This window comes from Vulpes vulpes, chromosome 2 (assembly GCF_048418805.1).
Source record: "Vulpes vulpes isolate BD-2025 chromosome 2, VulVul3, whole genome shotgun sequence".
NCBI lineage: Eukaryota > Metazoa > Chordata > Mammalia > Carnivora > Canidae > Vulpes > Vulpes vulpes.
This window is the reverse complement of record NC_132781.1, coordinates 2,046,292-2,066,555: the sequence shown is the minus strand read 5'-3', so window position 1 is coordinate 2,066,555 and position 20,264 is coordinate 2,046,292. Positions and strand designations below refer to the sequence as shown.

Sequence of the window (20,264 nt, the reverse complement as noted above, 5' to 3'; positions counted from 1 at the left end):
AAATAAAATATTTACAAAGATTTGGGCAAGGGATACGCAGTAAGCTCCCAGCTGGAGTGCTAAAATACCACTTTAGGGAGGAAATTGCATGTTTTCTTCTGAACAGAAAGGCTCGCCCAGCGGAGGACCTGTGGGCTTCCAGAGGGCTTGCCCCTGAGGTCACATGGCTCTTCTTCCCGCCGGATGTTTCCAGCCCACCCCGGGGGTCCCCTGCCCCCTTTCCCTCCTCCTCCTCCTCCTCGTTCCCATCTCCCAATCGTGTCCACCCGCCTGGATGGTTCCAGCTCCTTCTGCTTTCGGCCCAGGCAGAAACGGTCGCTAGGTGGGTGTGACTCCCCCGTAAGTCACCGCCGATCACGGTCTCCTGTGTAAGACCTTGGTGTGTGTGTGTGTGTGTGTGTGTGTGTGAACGCTGTGCCTCGTGTCCCGGGGCTGTGGGATTTCCTCATCTGTTAACGGAGCCAGCGTGGGACACGCCGGGGGTTCCCGGATTCAGGCAGCACCGTCCAGGCCCATCTCGGTCGGTCACTAAATGAAGCTCGGGCGCCAGCATCGCGAGTTCCCGTTGACACTGGAAAAGCAGCAAAACCAGAAAAGGGCAAATGCTGAGCTCATGGTGTCAGGGTCCTGGGGACAGCAGGACCCCGCTTCCTTGTGAGGTGGGAGCCATCTAGGCCTAAGGGGAGGGAAGGGGAGGGAAGGGCTCTCCGGCCTCCCCAGCCCCGCCTCCCAGCCTGCGCCCTGCCCCGCGGCCAGCCTGATCCTGAGTGTGCCCAGCGGTCCCGGGTCCCCCGAATGCCAGCGCCTGGGCCGCCGTTCTTGCCCCTGCCCTTCTCTGAATCCCCCCAGCATATTAACCGTGGGCCAAATGCCTCACTGGCCGCCTTCGGTGTGGCCGCCTTGCCTACCCCAGGACCCTGACACGGCTGCACCCGTGGCCCGGCTCCCCTTAGCCATGCCCCAGAGGCCTCCCCAGGGCGTCCGCCTCGCGCAGCTGCGCCCCAGGAGGCTGCAACCCCCGCGTCCAGCACAGGCCCTGGCACAGGCGGCAGGGTCCAAGTATTCACTCAGCGGAGGAGCTTAGGGCTTCCAGCCCATGTTCCCACGACCCCGGAGTCTGGGCCCGCGGGGGCTCCGTCCTGCTCTCAGGAGGTCACCGAGGTCACCGAGGTCACCGAGGTCCCCGGACCTAAAGTCACTGTGCTGTGGGCCGGGCGATGCCCGGAGAGAGAATGGCAGGACGGAAGGTCAGTCCCGTTGCCCGAGTTGTGCACTGCACACCGCGCTGGGGGGGGGGGGGGGGGGCGGGCCCTGCCCAGGCCGCGAGGGCTCGCAGTCCCCGTCCGTCCCCGCGAGGGCTCTGCCCACGTGAGCCCGGGAGCGCTCGGCCCCCCCCCGGCAGGCGGGCTCCCCCCGCGCGGCCCTGCTGCAGGGGCGAGGCTGGGGGGCAGCGGGGCCCAGCGAGCCTCCCGCCGGCAGGCGGCGGCGTCCCGAAGCCTCGCCGACCCCGCGCCCCCGCCAGCCGCGCCAAGGCCGCGAAGACCGCCAGGCGCCTGCGCGCGGGCCGCCGGAAGTGACGCCCGATGGAAGCGACGCAACCGGAAGGAGCCCTTGGGGCCGCGCCATGGCGCGGGAGGCCGCGGAGAAGCCGCCGGAGGAGATCTTGTCGCTCTGGAAACGGTAATGGGGCGGGCTGACTGCCAAGTTGCGGGGGGCCGGAGCGGCTTTGGGGCTGCGGCGGGCCCGACCCGCTTCCGGCGCGCAGAAGAAAGGGCCTTCGGGAGTTGTAGTCTACAGGGTCGGCGGCGCTCGCTTCCGGCGCCGGGTCTGGGCGGGGGTTGGGGGAGGTAGGGGTGAGGCCGCGCAGGGGCGTCCCCGGGAAGGGAGGGCTGAGGCCGCGGAGGGGCGTCCCCGAGGCCGGCTCCCCAGAACGTAGGGGTGAGGCCGCGCAGGGGCGTCCCCGGGAAGGGAGGGGTGAGGCCGCGCAGGGGCATCCCCGAGGCCCGGCTTCCCCAGAAGGTAGGGGCGAGGCCACCGAAGGGCGTCCCCGGGACGGTAGGGGTGAGGCTGCTCAGGGGTGTCCCCGGGAAGGTAGGGGTGAGGCTGCGGAGGAGCGTCCCTAAGGCCGGGCTCCCCGGGAAGGTAGGGGTGAGGCCGCGCAGGGGCATCCCCGAGGCCCGGCTCCCCCAGAAGATAGGGGTGAGGCCACGGAGGGGCGTCCCCAGGAAGGTAGGGGTGAGGCCACGCAGGGGCGTCCCCAGGAAGGGAGGGGTGAGGCTGTACAGGGGCGTCCCCAAGGCCGGCTCCCCAGAAGGTAGGGGTGAGGCCGTGGGGGGGCGGCATTCCTGGGAAGGTAGGGGTGAGGCCACGGAGGGGCGTCCCCAAGGCCAGGCTCCCCGGGAAGGTAGGGGTGAGGCTGCGCAGGGGCATCCCCGAGGCCCGGCTCCCCCGGAAGGTAGGGGTGAGGCTGTGCAGGGGCATCCCGGGGAAGGTAGGGGTGAGGCCGCACAAGGGCATCCCCGGGAAGGTAGGGGTGAGGCCACAGAGGGGCGTCCCCGGGAAGGTAGGGGTGAGGCCGCAGAGGGGCGTCCCTGGGAAGGTAGGGGTGAGGCCACAGAGGGGCGTCCCCAGGAAGGTAGGGGTGAGGCCACAGAGGGGCGTCCCCAGGAAGGTAGAGGTGAGGCCGCGCAGTGGCGTCCCCGGGACAGTAGGGGTGAGGCTGCGCAGGGGCGTCCCTGGGAAGGTAGGGGTGAGGCCGTGCAGGGGCGTCCCCCGAGACTGGGAATGCCCTAGGAAAGATCCGCAAGCCCTGCGGACCGCTCGGGGCCAGGAGGCCACTGGACATGTGTCTGCCCTCAGGGAGCAAGCTCAGCTGAAGGCCCTCCTCGTGGAGCAGGACACGGAGGCGTGGCAGCGGGACCCTGCATTCTCAGGCCTGCAGAGGGTCGGGGGCGTGGACCTGTCCTTTGTGAAGGGCGACAGTGCCAGTGCCTGTGCCTCCCTGGTGGTGCTCAGCTACCCTGAGCTCGAGGTAACCCCGCGGGGGCACCCTTCCCTGGCGTGGGCTGCATTAGTGAGAGAGGCGGGGCTGGGGGACCAGCGCCCACATAGAACTCTGCTTCTCCTTTTGTAGGATTTCCTCATTAGGTTGGGAAGCCTTTGAAGAAAAAAGGGGGGCAGTAGAAACTAAAAGAGATTCCGTGAATTAGAATCTGAATTGACTCACGTCTTTATTTTTATTTTTTTTTTAAGATTTTTTTTTTAATTTATTCATGACAGACACAGAGAGAGAAAGAGAGAGAGAGAGAGAGAGGCAGAGACACAGGCAGAGGGAGAAGCAGGCTCCATGCACGGAGCCCCATGTGGGACTCGATCCCGGGACTCCAGGATCGCACCCTGGGCCAAAGGCAGGCGCTAAACCGCTGCGCCACCCAGGGATCCCTGACTCACGTCTTTGCTTCAGGCTAATTATCCTCTTGGGCCTTCCCACGTCAGTGACCCCACAGCAACACGTCCTGAACTGCCCGGCCTGGAAACCTCTGTATCCCCAGAGATGCGTTCACACATGGGGTCCCGCTCTGTCCCACACTAGCCCCGTTTATGCGCCTCCTAAATATTGCAGGAATCTGACCCCCTGTCTGCATCCTCGCCTCCACTTCCCTGGCTATGCCCCTGTCACCCATCCTGCAGGGGACAAGTGGAGTTTTCACTGGGTTTCCTGCCTTCAGGATCGCCCTCTGTGGTGCCTTCTCCGTGCTGCCCGCAAGTGATTCTCCTAGAAAGTAAATGTGACCACATCACCACCTAGTTCACTTGAAACATTTCAGTGCCCATTCTGTGGGGTTGAACTTGCTAATAAGGGTAAGGACCTTTTGGGATCTGACCCTACTGAGTGTAAAGCTGTAGGTGTGACTCACCAACCCCCATTCCCCACCCCAGAGTACTTCTTCAGATTCCTCAAACGTGCCATGCTGTATCTGCCTGCCTGACCTTTGCACTGATGTTTCTACTCCTGGCTAACCCTTGCTCACTTCTCAGGTCCCCCAGTGAGCGCCCCCCTCACCCCGCAAGACCAGGAGTTACTCAGTACCCTCTCTTTCCTCTTTATTGCACTGGATGGAATTGGTGGGTGTGTCTCCCCTCCCAGAATGTGAGCTCCACGGTGATAGCAACCGTATTGCCATGTCCACCAGCTGTAGCCTTGGGCACCTAGCTCAACGCCTGCCGTAGAGAAGGCACCCAGACACGCAGACCAGTCAGCAGTATGCCTGGGACTCGTTGGGGGACCACAGTCCGGGAAGCCTGGACTAAAGAAGTTGACGAGGAAACCTTTGCTCTGCTGCTCAGAGTTTCACCCTCCCTGTCTTGTTTGCTCCCAAAGGCAGCGTGTTCCTGCTGGTGTCTCTCCACTTTACTTGGAAGACCCCATTAGTCAAACTCAGCAAAAACATACCGAGCGCCCGCTGCGTGCTAAGGGCTGGATATAGGGTCTTAGTGGATCCAGAGTCCCTGCCCAGTGTGTACGATGGCCTCGGGGATAAGCCACAGCCTCAGGAGCCAGACTGCCTGCGTCCCTACCACCCATCTGCCCCTCCCACTTCACCCCCACTCCCAGGCCTTCCACTTCCTCTTCTAACTCGAGGATGGTAGTACTGTTGATAGCTCCACTGTGAGGGATGAATGGCATCACCCATGGAAAGCAGTTGGCACATTGTAAGTCCTCAAAAAATAGATGTTAGCTGTTCTGAGGACACCTCCCTTCTCAAGACAGTTCACGTACTCCCGCGTCTGTTGTCCTGGCTGCAGGATTAGCCACCTCTCCTCCCTGTCCGTGGTCTCCGTCTCATGCGGTGCTTCTTCCGTTGTATTAACAGTTACCGCACTGACTGGGTTCTCAAGGGTGGGGTGATCCTGTATTCCTCTTGTGACCCCGGCACAGAGCAGAGTGCCTGCCCCTGGGATGGGGTCAGCGTTCGTCGTCCTGTGCTGTGGGAGCTTAGACTGGGCAAGGAGCTTGGACGGAGTGTGGTGCGGAGGCTCCTAAAAGCCTGATCACGGGTTTGCCCCCATCAGTCTCCTGAGTTGTGTTAGAGATGCAAACCCCATAGGCAGATCCAGAGACAGAAAGTAAATGCCTGGTTGCTGAGGGCTGGGGAGAGGGGTGGATGGGGTGTGCCTGCTAGCGGAGGCAAGGTTTATTGGTGCTGTGGGGCATCAGATGGTTGTACGGCTCCGTAAATAAAAAAGTTGAATTATACACTTCAAGTGAACTCTATAGCAGTAAATTGTACCTCAATAAAGTTTAAAGTATATATATATAGATTCCAGAGCCCCAACTCATTTCCTTTTAAAAAAAAAAATCTCCAAGCGTACAACCTGGAAATCTCTTCAGCAAGCGTCCCTGTGATCACAGAGTAGAGCCGGGGTGGGAGGCCCTGGTGCGCCTTCTGTGCGGCCAGGAATCCCGTCCTCAGCACCCCTGATGAGTGGGGGCCTCACAACAGCCCATCCCATGGTCGGACACCTGGTTAGTGTGTCCTCCGCGGGAAGCTGAAATGTTTGTGACCTGTCGATTGTGCCTCGGGCAGCGGAGTGCAGACCCGCCTTCCTGAACGTCCACCTCCCATCATCTGGACACCACTCTGTGCTTCGTCCGTGTGGTCCGCTGTGTCCTCAGAGGCTCGCCCATGTGCTGCTGGGCCTCTGGCGTGCCCGCAGTCAGCAGGTCCGTCTTTGCAGCAGGCGCCGGCATTGAACCGAGCCGCACCTGAGTTCGTTGGGCCGCAGTGCACCGAAGAGATGGGGTATTTCGGGGCCACGTCACCGACTTAGGGTGAGACCTGCAGATCTTCTCGGAGATTACTGACCATCCGGATCGTGCCCACACACCCATCACGCAATTGAGGTTTTTCACTTTTTCCCGATGTTTAACTTCAAAATGTGTAAACGTGGATACATTGGAAGAATGACACGTTGAACACCGTATACTCTGCTTAGATCCAGCTGTTGCCGATGGATGTCGTATTTTGTGCCTGTGTGTGCACGCTGAGGGATCCGCAGGTGTCTCCCCAGGTGCTGACAGCTCACCTGGGGGCCCCCCGACAGGCCTGTCCTGAGGCACCTACATAACAGCAGACCTCGGGGCCCGCAGCACCTCCAGAACCCTGCCCGTGTCCTGTCTCCCCGGTCGCCTCGAGCTGGTCCTGCTCTCTGGGGAGTAAGGTCGTGGGAGGGGGTCAGTGCATGTCCCCTGCTGCTGTGGGGTCACGTGGGCTCGGGGCAGGGGGTGCCCAGCGTGGCACCCGCTTCCTTTCCTCTTCTCTCACTCACCCTGAGCTGACGGTCGAGGGCCCAGGGCCCTTTCTCCCAAGCTCACGGCTGCCTCTGACCATGTGGAGTCACCTTTCCTTTTCTCTGGAACGTTGCTTGGATGGAGGCTCCTACATGCTCTCCACGCGCTCGGCCCCGCCGCCCTAGTTTCCCCTTCAGTCACGTGCTCCGGCCATCCGTCTGCCCGTGTTTTTGTTCGTGTCCGTCCCTGGTGTTTGGGGTTTGCCCGCGCTCCCCCCCACGTTTAGCATGGGCCGTCTACCCCGCCGCGCCGCCTGTGGGCAGCATGTGTTTGTGGAGCCGTGAGCGTGGGCCGCCGCCGTCCAAGGTCACGCAGGGAGTCGTGTTCACGCGGGCATGTGGAGGCCGGCCCAGGTGGCACCCCCACCGGTGCCGTCCTTGCCTGCCATGGTCCCCGCCTGTCCTCGCCCGGCCTGGACCTGCAGCTGCCGCACCCTGGCTGTCCTGTGCCCCGCAGGGAGGCCACGCAGCTCTGTGCGCCCCGGGCCGGGTGTCTGCTGGGCTCTGGCACCTCGGGTTTCTGGAATCTCTGCGGGCAGGTCAGACGTGAGCGGCCGCGACAATGTGAGAGGCCACACCGGAGTGCGTCCCCATGGGGTCACCCTGCCGTGGGCGCCACCGCCAGCTGCCGGGCTCTTCTCCCTGGGCCGTGGTCGGCCGAGGCCCCACACACTCCGGGGCCCTGCGAGGCGCCCAGGCTGCCCCAGCCCCCGCCCCCGTGCTCCACAGTCAGCTCAGGGTGAGTGAGAGAAGAGTGGTGGTTTCGGCACCCGCTGGCTCCGGCGGCCTCACTGCCTCTTTGACACTCGCCTGTCCCTCGGGACCCTTTCTCTTTCACACTGTCTAGCTCTGAAAGCCGCTTGTCCTTTTCTGGATTCTTTGAAATCTCCCTTCGTAGAGCCGGGGTTGCCTTTCCTGCGGTTGTAGGCCCTGTGAAGACCCGGCCTCTCCTCCCCCGAGTCCCCGCTCATGGGCAACAGTGGCATCCAAGCCCTTGCTCTGGTGGTACACACGTGCCTCTTGCCCTTTGTCTTCCCTGAGCCCCCCGATAGGCAGGTACGCGGTGGACAGAGGGCGCCCCAGGAGGAGGGCCTGGTGCAGCGGGTGTGCGGGCACCTCAGGCTGCAGGCTGAATCCCCGGTGGATCACCTTGCCACCAGATAGGCGAGGCTAGAGGTGGTGGGCCCCGGGGCTGGGGAGGGGGATGGCCGCAGCAGCAGGCCTGAGGGACAAAGGGCCGAGGCTGAGCCCACCCGTGACCTGGATGCCCGGCGACAGGTGGTGTATGAGGACTGCAGCATGGTTAACCTGACGGCTCCCTACATGTCGGGCTTCCTGGCCTTCCGAGAGGTGCCCTTCCTGGTGGACGCGGTGCAGCGGCTGCGGGAGAAGGAGCCCCACATGGTGCCCCAGGCAGGTACCCCGACTGCAAGAAGGGCCCTCGGTTCCGCCCAGGAGGGACGACCTCCGCGGCTGCATCCCCCACTGCACAGGGAGACCTCTGACCTCCCTGGGAAGATGTACTTTGACCTGGAGGGGAGGGATCAGAATTTCTCAAAAGCCACCTGTCCCGGGAGTGGCCATCCCAGACTGTTTGCTGCAGGATTCCCTGGCCTGACGGGCGAGGGCCGTTCGGCTGACTGACTTTCCCCTGTGGCTCTTCCAGGTCCTCTTTGTGGATGGAAATGGGGTTCTCCACCACCGAGGTAATCCTGCTCCCAACAGACAGGGCCCAGGAGGGGCCAGTTCTGACCCTTCCTCCCAGAGTGTGCGCACCCGCCCAGGCCCCTCTGCTGCCAGCCGGGCCCCGGCCGCGCTTTCTGGCCTTGACTTCGTTGTCGGGCTCCCGGCCAGCAGAGTCCCGCTTCCTGTCAGCCCGCCTCCTTCCTGCCCAGCCGGCACCCTGACCACCGCCTCGCTGGCCTGTCCGACGGGCTGCCCACTGAGTGGTGACAGGCCTTCTACCGAAACCGTTCCCCGCTGACACCGAGAAGCTTGCACCCAGCTGGGCACTGGGACGCCGGCTCCGGAGAGTGACCGAGGGAGAGGGGAGCTCTCACCCTCCGTCACGGGCCTGGGCGTGGGGCCACAGGGGGAGCTGGGCAGGCTTGCCCCGGGACCCCTGGGCGCCCACATGCGCACTGCCTGGCGGGAGCCCCAAGTGTGTGTCAGGAGGGTGACGCAGAGGCCTGACGGCAGCTGCCAAAGAAACAGGAGGATAGAAAGTGCCAGAAAGTGGGAGGAGAACTGGGGTGAAGTATCATGAGCTAATCGGGCTCCTGACCTCGCCAGGAGGAAGGAGCGTCCTCCACCCCAGCCCAACAACCGTGAGGTTGGGACAGGGGGCCGCGTCCCCTGTTGAGCTGGCTCTCCCAGGCCTGTCCCGGCCCTCAGTCTGCCCACAGGCCTCTGTTTACCTGGGCAGGCTCGGCGGGTTCTGATTTGCCCTCCGTCTCCACAGTCTCTAGCCTGCTCTGCTCGCTGCCCCTCCAGCCCAGCCTCACCCTCTGCCCCTGTAGGCTTCGGGGTGGCCTGCCACCTTGGCGTCCTCACGGACTTGCCCTGCATTGGGGTGGCCAAGAAACTCCTGCAGGTGGACGGGCTGGAGAACAACGCCCAGCACAAGGAGAAGGTGAGGGATGGGGCGACGGCCTGCCCGTGGGGAGGGCAAGCACAGGGCCTGGGGGGCACGCAGCTCGGACGGCCCCAGTGACCTGCCCCGTACACGCCTCTGGTCCAGCCCTGGCCTGCTGGCGCGCTCCTCACCATCCTGGCTCCCTACCTCTCTGTGCGTGCTGTGTGTCTCCCGTGGGTCGTGGGGCACGACCGCAGACTGCCAGCGTGGAGGAGTAGCCGCCGAGCTCCCCCAGCCTCCTGGGCATGTGCTCGCCTCCCCATCGCCACCGCCTTTGTGCTGCTGTGGCACCTCCTGTAGGGGAAGGGCCTCCAGTTACTGGGCACAGGGCGTCTGGGAGCCCGCGTGGCCCTCTGTGCTTTTCCCTGCCCCCAGCGCGGGGCCTGCAGGACGCTGCTGCCCGGCCTGCCTCGGAGCTTCCTTGCCCCACCTTCTCCCAGCATCTCCCTCGTTTGGCCTCAAGGCTGGCACTGGGAATGTGACACCCCACTCCAGAGAGACCTGGGGACACATCCGGCTCTACCGCTGGGTGGCAGGCTCAGAGAACAACGATCACATCTGTCTCATTCCTCCAGGCAATGCTGTGTCTGCACAGAACAGTTGTTGGTGGAGTTGACGGGGAGCCCAGAGCAAACTTAGGAGGCTTCTGAGTCACTCTGTGGACTAATGCTCGCCCCTAAAAGACTTGTTGGGTCGAATCAAACATACTCCAATTCCTCGCAGGAGACAAAGCGGCAGGAAGTGGTCCTGGCCCGAGGGGAGCACCTCTGTGTCCACCAGCCAGGCAGGGTGGGCGCTCGCCAGGCCTCCGTCCCCACCTGGCACCTCCACCCTTAGCACTGTGGCCTGGGTGGGCTGCCTGCCGCCCCTTCTCCAGGCCCTGCGATTCCTCAGCCGCAGAACAAGGAGGGGAGAACTGGGTTCCGAGGGCCTGGTCAGGGTCAGATGGCGCCGGGATGGCCTCCTGGACGCCGAGTCGGCTCGCAGGACAGCCATTAGGCTGCGTGGCTTTGCAAGCAGCGGCTGCAGCCCATGTACAGACCTGAGCCCTTCCCCTCCTTGCCTAGCGTCCGACTCCAAAATCACAGGCCTGCCCTTCACCGAAAAAAGACTTTTTCCATGCTTTCTCTTCCTGCTTTCTAGATACGACTTCTACAGGCTGAAGGAGACACCTTTCCTCTGATAGGAGGCTCTGGGACTGTCCTGGGCATGGTGAGTGGCCAGCGGCCCGCACCCCAAGGAGGCGCACCCACAAACATGCAGGCACTTGTTCGTGTGCACCAGACCCTGTCCACCTCCCCCTGCCACTCCGACCCACGCAGGGTGTGCCCAGTGCCTTCAACCCCCGTGCCACCACCCTCAGCTGTGCTGAGGGGACCTCTGGGCTGCACTTGCCGATGTGTCATCTGTCCTGGAGCTCCCAGGGCTTGTCTCTACTGTGCTCTGATTTTGCCTTCCTTGTCCTAGGCCCTGAAGAGCCACAGCCACAGCAGCAAGCCCCTCTACGTCTCCGTGGGCCACAGGATAACCCTGGAGTCCGCTGTACGCCTGACCCGAAGCTGCTGCAGGTTCCGGAGCCCGGAGCCCGTGCGCCAGGTGGGTGGGCCACGTGCACCATCTGCTCCCCCCTCAGCATGAGCACCTGTGGGACGCCCTAGGGGGTGACCAGAGTTCATCCTGGGGCCCTGCCCTGCCCGGGCTCCGTGGTCCACTGTGCTCCTACATGCCACTTCAGCCTCCTGCACCCATCCTGGGGTCATCAGGAGCCTCAGCTGGTGGCAGCTCATCCCTGCCAGCCCCCGGCTAGCCCTTCAGGGCCCGACCTGCCCAGCAGCCTGGGAGGGAGCCCCCTGCAGGGCTGCAGGCAGTGCTGAGGAAGGCTTGTGTTGGCACAGTCCTCAGGAAGTGGCAGGAGGTGGCCGTGCCGGGCCCCCAGCACCTAAATCGGCGGCGGGGGTGGGCAGGAGCAGAACTTTGGGGAACAGGTTGGCTCGGCTGAGAAAAACCTCAGCCTGTAGGAGATAGAGGTGAGCTCAAGCTGCCCGTGGGCCTGCGTCGGTGGCCTGGGTGGGGACCGGGCATCAGCAGTCACGGGTGGGTATGTGTCCCAGAGAAGCCATGGAATGAGCACCCGTGAGGAGCCCTCCTCAGCAAGAGACCAGTCCGAGGAGGGGCAAAGGTGGCCCAAGGACCTGCATTTGCAAAGGCCCTAGGGTGGGAATGAATCTCAGCAGGAAACTCAGGAAAGTGTGGCCAGAGCTAGGCCGGGGTAGTGCAAGCCCACGAGCAAGGCTTCCCCACAGGGACCTGGGTGTGAGTCACAAGCAGAGGTTCTGTGGGTGGCTCAGAGGAGCCAGGGGAGCCCATCTAGAGGAGGTGCTGGTTTGTGCCGCCCAGGCCTGGAGCCCAGGTTCCTGCTGGTGCTGCGGTAGGTCAAGAGGGCCAAAGGCCTGGAATCCTCCCCCCACGGCGCCCCGGTACCTGCTGCCTCCCCCGTGTCCCCACAGCCTGTGCTGGGTCAGCTCGACGTGGCTGGGCCCCGGGGCCCACTGCCTGGAGAGAGCGGGTGCAACAGGGCTCAGCACGGGGGTGATGCACCCCCACCCCCGCCCCTGCTGCTCACAGCCGCCACTGCCTCTGGGGGCCGGGACCTTCCCCCGCTGCTGGTGTGCAGGGTGGCCTGCAGGTGGCAGCAGCAGCCCGCGCGTGGCTCTGGCTCTGGCTCGGGGCCCTGGGGCCCTGAGGCTCTCCAGGGGCTGGAAGGCCAGGCCTCTGGGGCGGTGCCTGGGGGTCTCCGCTCAGGCTTGAGCCCCCCTCCCTCAGGTCTGCCTCGATGCTGTCCATTCCAGTGACTTGGAAGAACCTTCCATCGACACTTCCCTGGGGGGCAGGGGGCACTGGTGCAGACCAGAGCCAGAGGGACAGGCCAGCTGGGCTAGGAGGACCCTGGGAAATCAGGGCTGGGGCACAAGCACAGCCCACGGAAGCGCAGGCCACAGACCCAGTGAGAGCCCAGCGGCTCCACTGGATCCTGGGGGGTGACCCGGGGCCTCCTCCTGAGCCTGTCCACTCAGGTCCTCAGGGACCTGCCATTGTGTCACCCCCGGGCCTCTGGTCCTTGTCCCAAAGGCTGGGCCGCAGTGGCTGGCTGGTGTTATCTCCGTGGGCTCTCTGGGGAACAAGAGCGTTTCCGCCAGGCTGTCCAGGGCCCACCACCTCTCACAGAGCCACCCTCTCCCCAGGCTGACATCCGCTCTCGAGACTACATCCGCAGGACCCTGGGAAGCCCCAGGCCCCCCACACCAGAGCAAGAGAGGTGAGTTCTAGGGGCACTCGGTGGCACGGTGTGGGGCGATCATGGTGGGGCCGCCGACCCGTGGGGCCGATCGGGAGACGCAGAGTCCCTGGGGGTTGGCAGAGCCGAGGCAGCAGGTGTGGCGCCTGGGCAGACTCCAGTCCAGCGGGAATTCCTGAAGCCCACCAGGGCTGCCCCCACTGGCCTTGTCCACTGCCTGCGCGGCGCTGGGTTGTGGTCTCCACGGGGAGGCCGGGGGAGTCAGGTGGCCCCGGGCCTCGTCCTGGCTGCTGCGGTGGTGACGCTCTCTGGGCCTTGGTTTCCTTATCCGTGTGCCAGACGTAGTCGTTCGTGGGCTGGCAAGATCTGGTGGGAGAGCCTGGCCCGGATGGTCACGGCCGGTGGGGATGGTTATCTGTCCCTGGCCACGGCTTGCCACGAGACAGGTGCTGTGGCCCACTGTCCACGCTCCACGCAGACCAGGCCTGGCATTGACGAGCGAGCCCCAGAATGGTCACCGTCAGCTTTACCTACAGCTCCTTTCTCCGCACAGTCCGGGGCCGTCGTAGGCCCAGCTAAGCTCGCACAGGCGCGGGGCCTGGCCCCAGGAGCGCACACGGGGTCTGTGCCTTCTCACATCAGCAGCAGCTTCCAGGCCCCCCGGGGAGCAAGGGGGACTGCGGGCCGCCTCTGCGTTTGATGCTGCCCCTCCTCGATGTCGTTACCAGGAGCCAGAAGCTACAGAAGCCAAAGGTGTGCCCCAAGGAAGGTTCGGAAGAGCCCGCAGGTGAGGGCAGCCCCCCCGAGGCCCACAGCTGAGGCCCGAAGACACACCGGAAAGCCCGGCAGCAGTAGGGGGTGCAGCGGTCACATGAGACTCCCAGCTGCCTGACGTCCGGCTCCTGCTCGGAGTCGTGACTGGGGGACGGCCCCCCATGGCGGGTGGAGCACCCAGGCCCCAGCGGACGCTGGCCGCACCACGCACGGGGTGGCAGCAGGCCTGCCCCAGCTTGGGTGGGCCCGGGGACTGCCCGTCCTGCTCCGAGGTATCGTCACGAGGCGGCCAAGAGCTCGGCCAGAGACCGCCCGCAGGAGACCGCCCACTCGCCACAGAGCGTCAGACGTGGAGGGAGTGTCACGTTGCTTCCCCAAGAGCAGGAGAGGGGCGTTCAGTGTTCAGGGGGATTTTTTGGTGTTTTCTGTTTTTTTCTAAAAGTGCCCAGGTGGGCTTAAGACTGCCAGACTGCGTGTCCGTCCCTGGCCGCCCGTCCGTCTCCCCCTCGGCACACACACCACCGCTTCCTTGGCTTTTGCTTTTTTATTTTCCAGGGCTCATTTTAAGTCAGCTCTTTCCCTGGTCTCCACCCTTGACCGGTCGGCCACACTGAGTCCCCTCCGCCCTGACCCAGGAGAGCACCTGCTGGGGTGGCGGGGCACGGTCCCTAGCTGCCCTGCCCGTCTGCCAGCTCTCCTGCTGCTGGTTCGCTAGGGCACAGGGACACATGGGGCGGCCTGGGTGCCAGAGGACCCGCGCTGGTATCCGAGGGGTGGGGCTTGGGCCCTCTGCTCCGAGCAGGGGCTGTGAGGGTGGGCAGCCCCGTCTGGGAAGCCGGTGAGGCACGTCCGCCCTGGGCTGAACTGCCATCAGCGTCCCCTCGCTGCGCCCCCCTTCTCAGCACAGGCCCCGCCTCCACTGTGGGGACGTGACAAGCCCCCCACCCAGTCCGGGTCGCGTGTCTCACTGTTGAGAGGCTGTGGGTGGGGGGCAGGCCCAGCCGCAGCCCCCAGGCTCCCTCCCCACGCTGGCATTCGCTGGGAAGTATGATTTCTTGCCACTCATGCTGTTTGTCAGAGCTGCTGGTCCCGGCTGGGACGGCCTGGGTCTCCACGCTCCCTGCCCCAGCACCTCCCTTCAGAAGTGAGCTCCTCTCTGGGGACCCAGACCCCCGGGAGCAGGGGGGGTGGGGGGCAGTGAGCGAGGCAGGCTGCGGCTCGGGCCAGCAGGGTGCTGGCCGCCGTCCCCTCTTGCTCCCACCAGGGAAGGCCAGGTGGCTGGGGGCAGGCACGTAGGGTCGCGGCCCCTGTTTGGGGCCTCTCAGTAGGAAGCAGGACTGCCCAGGACAGGTGGGGCTGTGGGGTGCCACCAAGATGCTCAGGGGCTCTCCTCTGGCCCAGTGGGGTGAGCAGGTCCCAGCATGTTCCACGGGCCCTCCAGGGACTCCTGCCCGTGGGGAGGACCAGGCTGGCTTCCATCCTCCTGTCCCACTCCTGCTGCCTCCACAGGTGTCCCCCTGGCACCTCCTCCTTTCTGAGCCTAGCTTCCGTTCCTCCCAATCCTGGGCCTGGGACTCATCGGGGCTGGGGTGTGCAGGGAGCCCCAGCTGTCCTCAGCGGGACCCCGGGCCCTGGTGCTATGCCCCCGACTTCAGACCCTGCACCCCAGCGTCCTGACAGTGGGACTTCCAGCTCACCTCTGCCAAGGTGGCCCCGTTCTCCCTGCTTTGGGACTGAGGCACAAGGCTGTCCCCCGGGAAAGTGTGACACAGCATCTGACGGAGCTCCGAGGTATGACCTCGCACTTGGGGCCTGCTTTCTCCCCGGGGTCGTAAGCGCCCCAGCTTGGGTGGGTGAGGTGTGAGGTTACATGTAGTCTCTCACCCAGCGGTGGACCCCGTTCCCCGTAAACAAACACATGGGAGTCCAGCACCCCAGCGTCTGTCCCGGGTAGGCCTCTGTGAGGTGTGAGGGGCACGGGGTCCCCGGGCACAAGCAGCCGCAGCGGGGCCCCTCCAGGGGCGGGTCACGCGGCAGCTAAGGCCAGCCGTGGTCCTGAGAGCCAGCAGGGCTGCACCTTCGGGCTCAGCGCCTCTCCCCACACCGTCCCCAGGCCCAGCGAGGCCCGGAGGACACCTGTTTTCTGGGAGGAGGGTCTGAGGCAGGACAGGGAGGGCTGGCAGTGCCCAGAGCATGGGGTACTGTGCCAGGCGGCCAGCCCGCTGCCCAGGTCTCCTGCCCACCACCAGCAGCAGGGCTCTCTGCACCCGCTGCCCTGCTGACGTCACCCGGGCCTCTCCCTGCCCTGGGCGCATCGGGACCAGGCGTGGGGCGTCGGGAGTGCAGGTGGAGGCAGCTGGCCCCACTGCCCCCCACCGACCGGCCCAGGCGAGGCTGTGCCCTACAGATACCCGTGCCGCCGCGGACCCCAGCTGCGCCAGTCCTGCCGAGGGGAGCTGGCCCCTGGCGGCCGGGGTTGGTGGCCGTCTGTCTGCGGGGCTGTGCTGTCAACTCCAGCGAGAAGGAAGAAACGGGAAGCAGGAGTCCTCATCCCTTCCCAGCCTCTCCCACCACCCCAGGCCCCCCGAGTGCGGGGTCAGTGAGGGCCGGACGGGCTCCTAGGACCAGGCCTCCCGGGCCCAGACGGTGCCTTCCATCTCTCCTGCCTCGGGGGCTGGGAGGCTTGGTGCCGTGTCGCAGCAGGTGCGGGCAGGTGGCCCTGGCTCCCCCCGGGGTGGGAGGGGGCTCTTCTGAGAGCCCGGGCACTGTGGTGTCCCCATCCCTCTTTCCTCCCCGTCAGGGAAGACCAGACCAGAGCCTGGAGAGAAGTTTGCGGACAACTCACCCGAGTCGTTTCCATTGTGAAATTGAAGTCACATCACAAAAGCTGCCATTTTAAGCCTTTTTTTTTTTTAAGTGGACAATTTGCTGGTTTTTAGATACAGACTCTTGTGCAGTCAGACCTGTTGTCTAGTTCCCAGGCTGCCCTGTCACTGTAGAGGGAGCCCCCGTCCCCGTTAGCAGTCACCCCCCTCCCCTGCCGGGCAACTCTGGGCGCCAGGTGGACGGGTGTTTGTATGAACCTGGGATTTCCGTCCTCGCAGGCGTCCACCCGGGAGGGCAGCTTCTGGGCCCTTTGGCAGCCGTGGGTCTGCCTTTTGGGGAAGAGCCACGCAGTTTTCCCGCCACGTTCCACGGCAGCTGCGCCCTTCCGCATCCTCGCCAGCAGGCCGTGGGGCTCCCGTGTCCACTCGGTCACCGACATTCTTGTCGCCCTCCTGATTCTGGCCATCCCGGGGGGGGACGTGCATCGCCCTAATGACAGAGGACATGGAGCACCTCGAGTGATCCTTGGCCATTTGTCGTCCTGGGAGGAATGTCTACAGCCCCTGTCTGAAGTGGGGCTGTGCTCTTGCTGAGCTGCCCTCTCAGGGACGTGACTCACGTGCTCTCCTGCTCTGGGGCTGCTTTGTCACTCCCTAGGCGGTGTTCTGGGTTCATGAAAGCTGTTTAATTTGATCAAGTCCAGTGTATCTGTTGCTTGTGCATTTGGCGTCATATTTAAGAAATCACTGCCTAGAGGTGCCCGGGGGCTCAGTGATGGAGCAGCTGCCTCCAGCTCAGGGCGTGACCCCGGGGTCCTGGGATCGAGTCCGTCGTCGGGCTCCCCGCATGGAGCCTGCTCCTCTCTGCCTGTGTGTGTCTCTCATGAATAAATAAATAAAATCTAAAAAAGAAAAAAAAAAAAGGAAGGAAGGAAGGAAGGAAGGAAGGAAGGAAAGAAGGAAGGAAGGAAGGAAGGAACAGAAAGTAAGAAACCCCTGCCTAATCCAGGGTCAGGGAGACGTCCCCCCGGGAGAGCTGTGGCTTCAGCCCTTCCGTTTGGCTCTCTGGCCCGCTCCGGGGTAATGTTCCTATAGGCTCTGTGGGGCCCCCGGCAATTCCGTAAGAGCTTCAGGACCAGCTCGTCCATTTCGGCCGAAAGGCAGCTGGACTTGACGGGCGCGGCGCCGACCGCCCCGGGTGCGCCCCGGGGGTGCTCAGTCCCAACGTCACCCTGCTCGGGCGCCTTTTCCTTCACTTCATCAGCTTCTTTCCACGTGGCCGTGTGGTTTCCAGCGCGCTAGTCTCTGGGTTTCGTTTGTTTGGTTTTGAGAGGGGGGGAGGAGGGGAAGAGGGGGAGAGAGAGAATCCCAAGGAGACTCCATGCTGAGCGCAGAGCCTGATGTGGGGCCCGACCCCACGACCCTGAGATCATGACCTGAGCCGACATCAAGAGTCGGATGCCCACCGAACTGCGCCCCCAGGCGCCCCTTCGGTGCACAAGTCCTACACTTCATTTGATTAAATTTGCCCCTAAGTATTCCTTTGGATGCCATTACAAATGGAATTGTTTTATCGATCTCGTTTTTGGATTGTTCGTGGCTAGTGTGTGCAGAAACACATCTGATTCTGTCTTGCATCCTCCAGCTGTGCTACAATCTGTTAGCTCAGATGGTGTGTGTGTGCATGTTGCACACGTGTGCACACACACTCTTCAGGGTGCTCTCCGTGTAAGATCACGTTATGTGCAAATAGAGATAGTTTTACTTCTCCCTTTCCGATCTGAATGTCTTTGCTGCCCTTTCCCTGCCTGATTGTCCGGCTAGAAGTTCCAGTAGGACATTGGATTCCAATGGCGAGGGCGGGCGTCCTTGTCTGGCTCCCGATTTTAGGAAGAACCTCTTGGTCCCCCGTCAGGACGGCGTGGGCCGCGGGCTCTTCACGGACGCCCTTTTCAGGTTGAAGGAGCTTCCTTCTGTTCCGAGTCTGTGTCTTTATCACGAGCAGGGCTTGGGTTTGTCCGCTGCTCTCTGCACCTGTCGAAACGATCGCCTTCCTTCACTCCGTCATGTGCTGTGCTGCATGGGTTACGTTGTCATATTTTGAGCCACTCTGCATTTCTGAAATAAATTGCACTTGGTCACGATGTATAATCCTTTTACTGTGCTGCCGAATTTGATCTGCTGGTATTTTGTTGAGGACTTTCAGATCAATATTCCTAAGGGTTGGTTTTCTTGTGATGTCTTTGTCCGGCTCTGATATCAGGGCAGTGCTGGCCTCCCCGTAGAGAACCCACAGAAGTGTGGGGTGCTGTGGCCCCTCAGCCCTTCCCATGGCCAACCAAGGCACTGAGCACAGATCAGAGATGCCTCAAAGAGGTAGAGGGTTTCGGCAGTCTGTTGAGAGCCTGCCCACCCTGGGGACACGAGTGGGAAAACAGCCAGGGCTTCTCAGAAGGGGCTGGGCTTCAGGGATCGGGATGCAGGGGTCAGACGTGGGCCAGGCTGGGAGTTCCAGCAGAGGGGCGGTGGCAGGGCGGTGTATACAGACGCAGATGGAGGGGCAGGTGGGGACCTGTGAGCCAGGGTCATTCTCAGGAGACCCAGAAAGCGTGAGGTGTGGGTGTGGGCAGGGGGCTCCTGGGTGGCATGTCTTGCCCCCTCCATCCCCACCTCAGGAGCTCTGCTCTGCTCTCGCCCCAGTGCAGAGGGCGTGTGGGGGCGCTGGGTGGGTGGTGTCTCAGCTTCTTCCCACAGAACCTTAAAAATAGGGCCGAGATGATGTCTATCTTCACAGACCACGGCCTGCCCCAGAGCCAAGAATAAGTCTTGAGCCACTCAATAATTCAAGTCCAATCCAAATAGATCTTCCTGTTAACCCAGTGGCCTCCTCGCCCCTTCCTTAAGTTCCCACCCTGCTCAAGGGCTGGGAATAAGAGGCTCCCGTGAGGTGGGTTGGCCTGGCCATTGCAGGTCACACCTGGGCCCCTTGGGTCTCCCTACTCTGGGGACCCCAGCCCGTGCACCCTCCCCTCTCTTGGGGCATTCAGGAATGCAGCCCCACCCAGGGCTGGGAGCGGCCCTTCACGATCAGGCCAAAGCCAGGCCTCAGGGGGAGGCCTGGCCATGATCCCAACTGTCCCAAGGACACCCCCCCCCCAACCCTGACTCTATGGCCACAGGCATTAGCCTATTTGAGCCTGGTTTTTAGCCCAGCTCCTCAGCACCTTTGAGCATCCCTCACTCCTCCCCCTGGGCTCCTGGGGTCCCAACTCTCCAGGGCCCAAAGGCCCCTGGGCTCCAGGGGAACTAATCCCCCAACGTGGGCCCCAGTCACTGGAACACATGCACCCCTCGGGGTCTGTCTTCCTGCCTCTTCCTGGATGGGTCCCTGCAGGGGCTTCCCCTAGGCCTTCAGGGCCTGGTGAGAATAGGTGGACAAGGAGCCAGATTCCTAAGCTCCAGCCCAAGGCCTCTGCACTCGCTGGGGGAGGCGGAGTCCCCTACTGGCTGGGCCCACCCCCTCCAGATTTGTCCCAGCCCCAGCAGTCCCTGCTGCACTGCCCTGGCCAGGCCCTGCATGGAGTTTTACCAAATTATTAATTAAAGGCACAGGCATGCGGCAGCGCTGACATCCAAATGAATAGCACGCTGGGTAATTAGGCAAGGTGTCATGGAAATGATGGAGCACAGCCCGCTATCCCCAGTTCACCTCCCCAGGAAGCAGGAGCAACTTCTGGCAGTTTCCTACCACCATAGGCGGTGCTGGGGACAGGGACAGCTACTGCTTGGGGACAGGGCTGGGCCCCCCTCCATCTGATCCTGCCCCACCCAACAGGCTGAAGAATGGGGAAGGGGGCAGTGAAGGTGGGCTCGCTGTCCGAGAGAGACAGGCAAGCAGACCTAGGGCACACAGAGGGAGGAAAGGGTGGGGGCCCGCGGAGGGGCCTGCGGGCAGCCGGGAGGACCCAGGCAGGACGCAGGGATGTGGGAGAGGGCAAGGCTTGTAATGAAAAACCAGCAGCTCCTTCCCCCCCACCCCTCTCTGTTCCTGATTTCCTCTTCTCCAAGGCAAAATGTTGTTATTTTAGTTAGTTTTGGTGTTTACTTCTAAACAACATGGTAATGTTGCTCTTTTTCTTTCAGATTTAGAAATTATCCGCTGACTTTCTGCTGTTGAGAGTTTGTTCACACACACACTTTCCTTCCACTCATCTTCTCCGTTTGGCCGAATCCTAATTCTGTGTGTGTGTTATTGTTTCTTCGCTCATGCTACTCACGCCCCAGTAACGTATCATAGCGACATCTTTCTCGCACAAACTCTTTTGTTTTTCCTGGACTTAATAATTGCCTCATGTTTTGGGTTATTTTCTGTGTACCTATTACT

At 63.0% G+C, this 20,264-nt stretch overlaps 1 protein-coding gene across 4 annotated transcripts; it reads left to right on the top strand.

The window, feature by feature from the left end:
- The first annotated feature begins 1,572 nt into the window (after positions 1–1,572).
- ENDOV (endonuclease V) lies at positions 1,573–20,244 on the top strand. Of its 4 annotated transcripts, none has more exons than XM_025999914.2 (9): positions 1,573–1,680; positions 2,860–3,031; positions 7,630–7,764; positions 8,018–8,057; positions 8,871–8,983; positions 10,130–10,198; positions 10,454–10,582; positions 12,229–12,302; positions 20,024–20,244. In XM_025999914.2, the coding sequence occupies exons 1-9, from the start codon at positions 1,625–1,627 to the stop codon at positions 20,055–20,057; spliced, it is 822 nt and encodes a 273-aa protein (XP_025855699.1). In that variant the 5' UTR covers positions 1,573–1,624; the 3' UTR covers positions 20,058–20,244. The 4 variants fall into 4 exon arrangements, with proteins under 4 accessions (XP_025855699.1, XP_025855698.1, XP_072602518.1 ...); XM_025999913.2 differs by lacking the exon at positions 20,024–20,244 and adding an exon at positions 13,010–13,522; XM_072746417.1 differs by lacking the exon at positions 20,024–20,244 and adding an exon at positions 12,621–13,522.
- Positions 20,245–20,264: the final 20 nt, after the last annotated feature.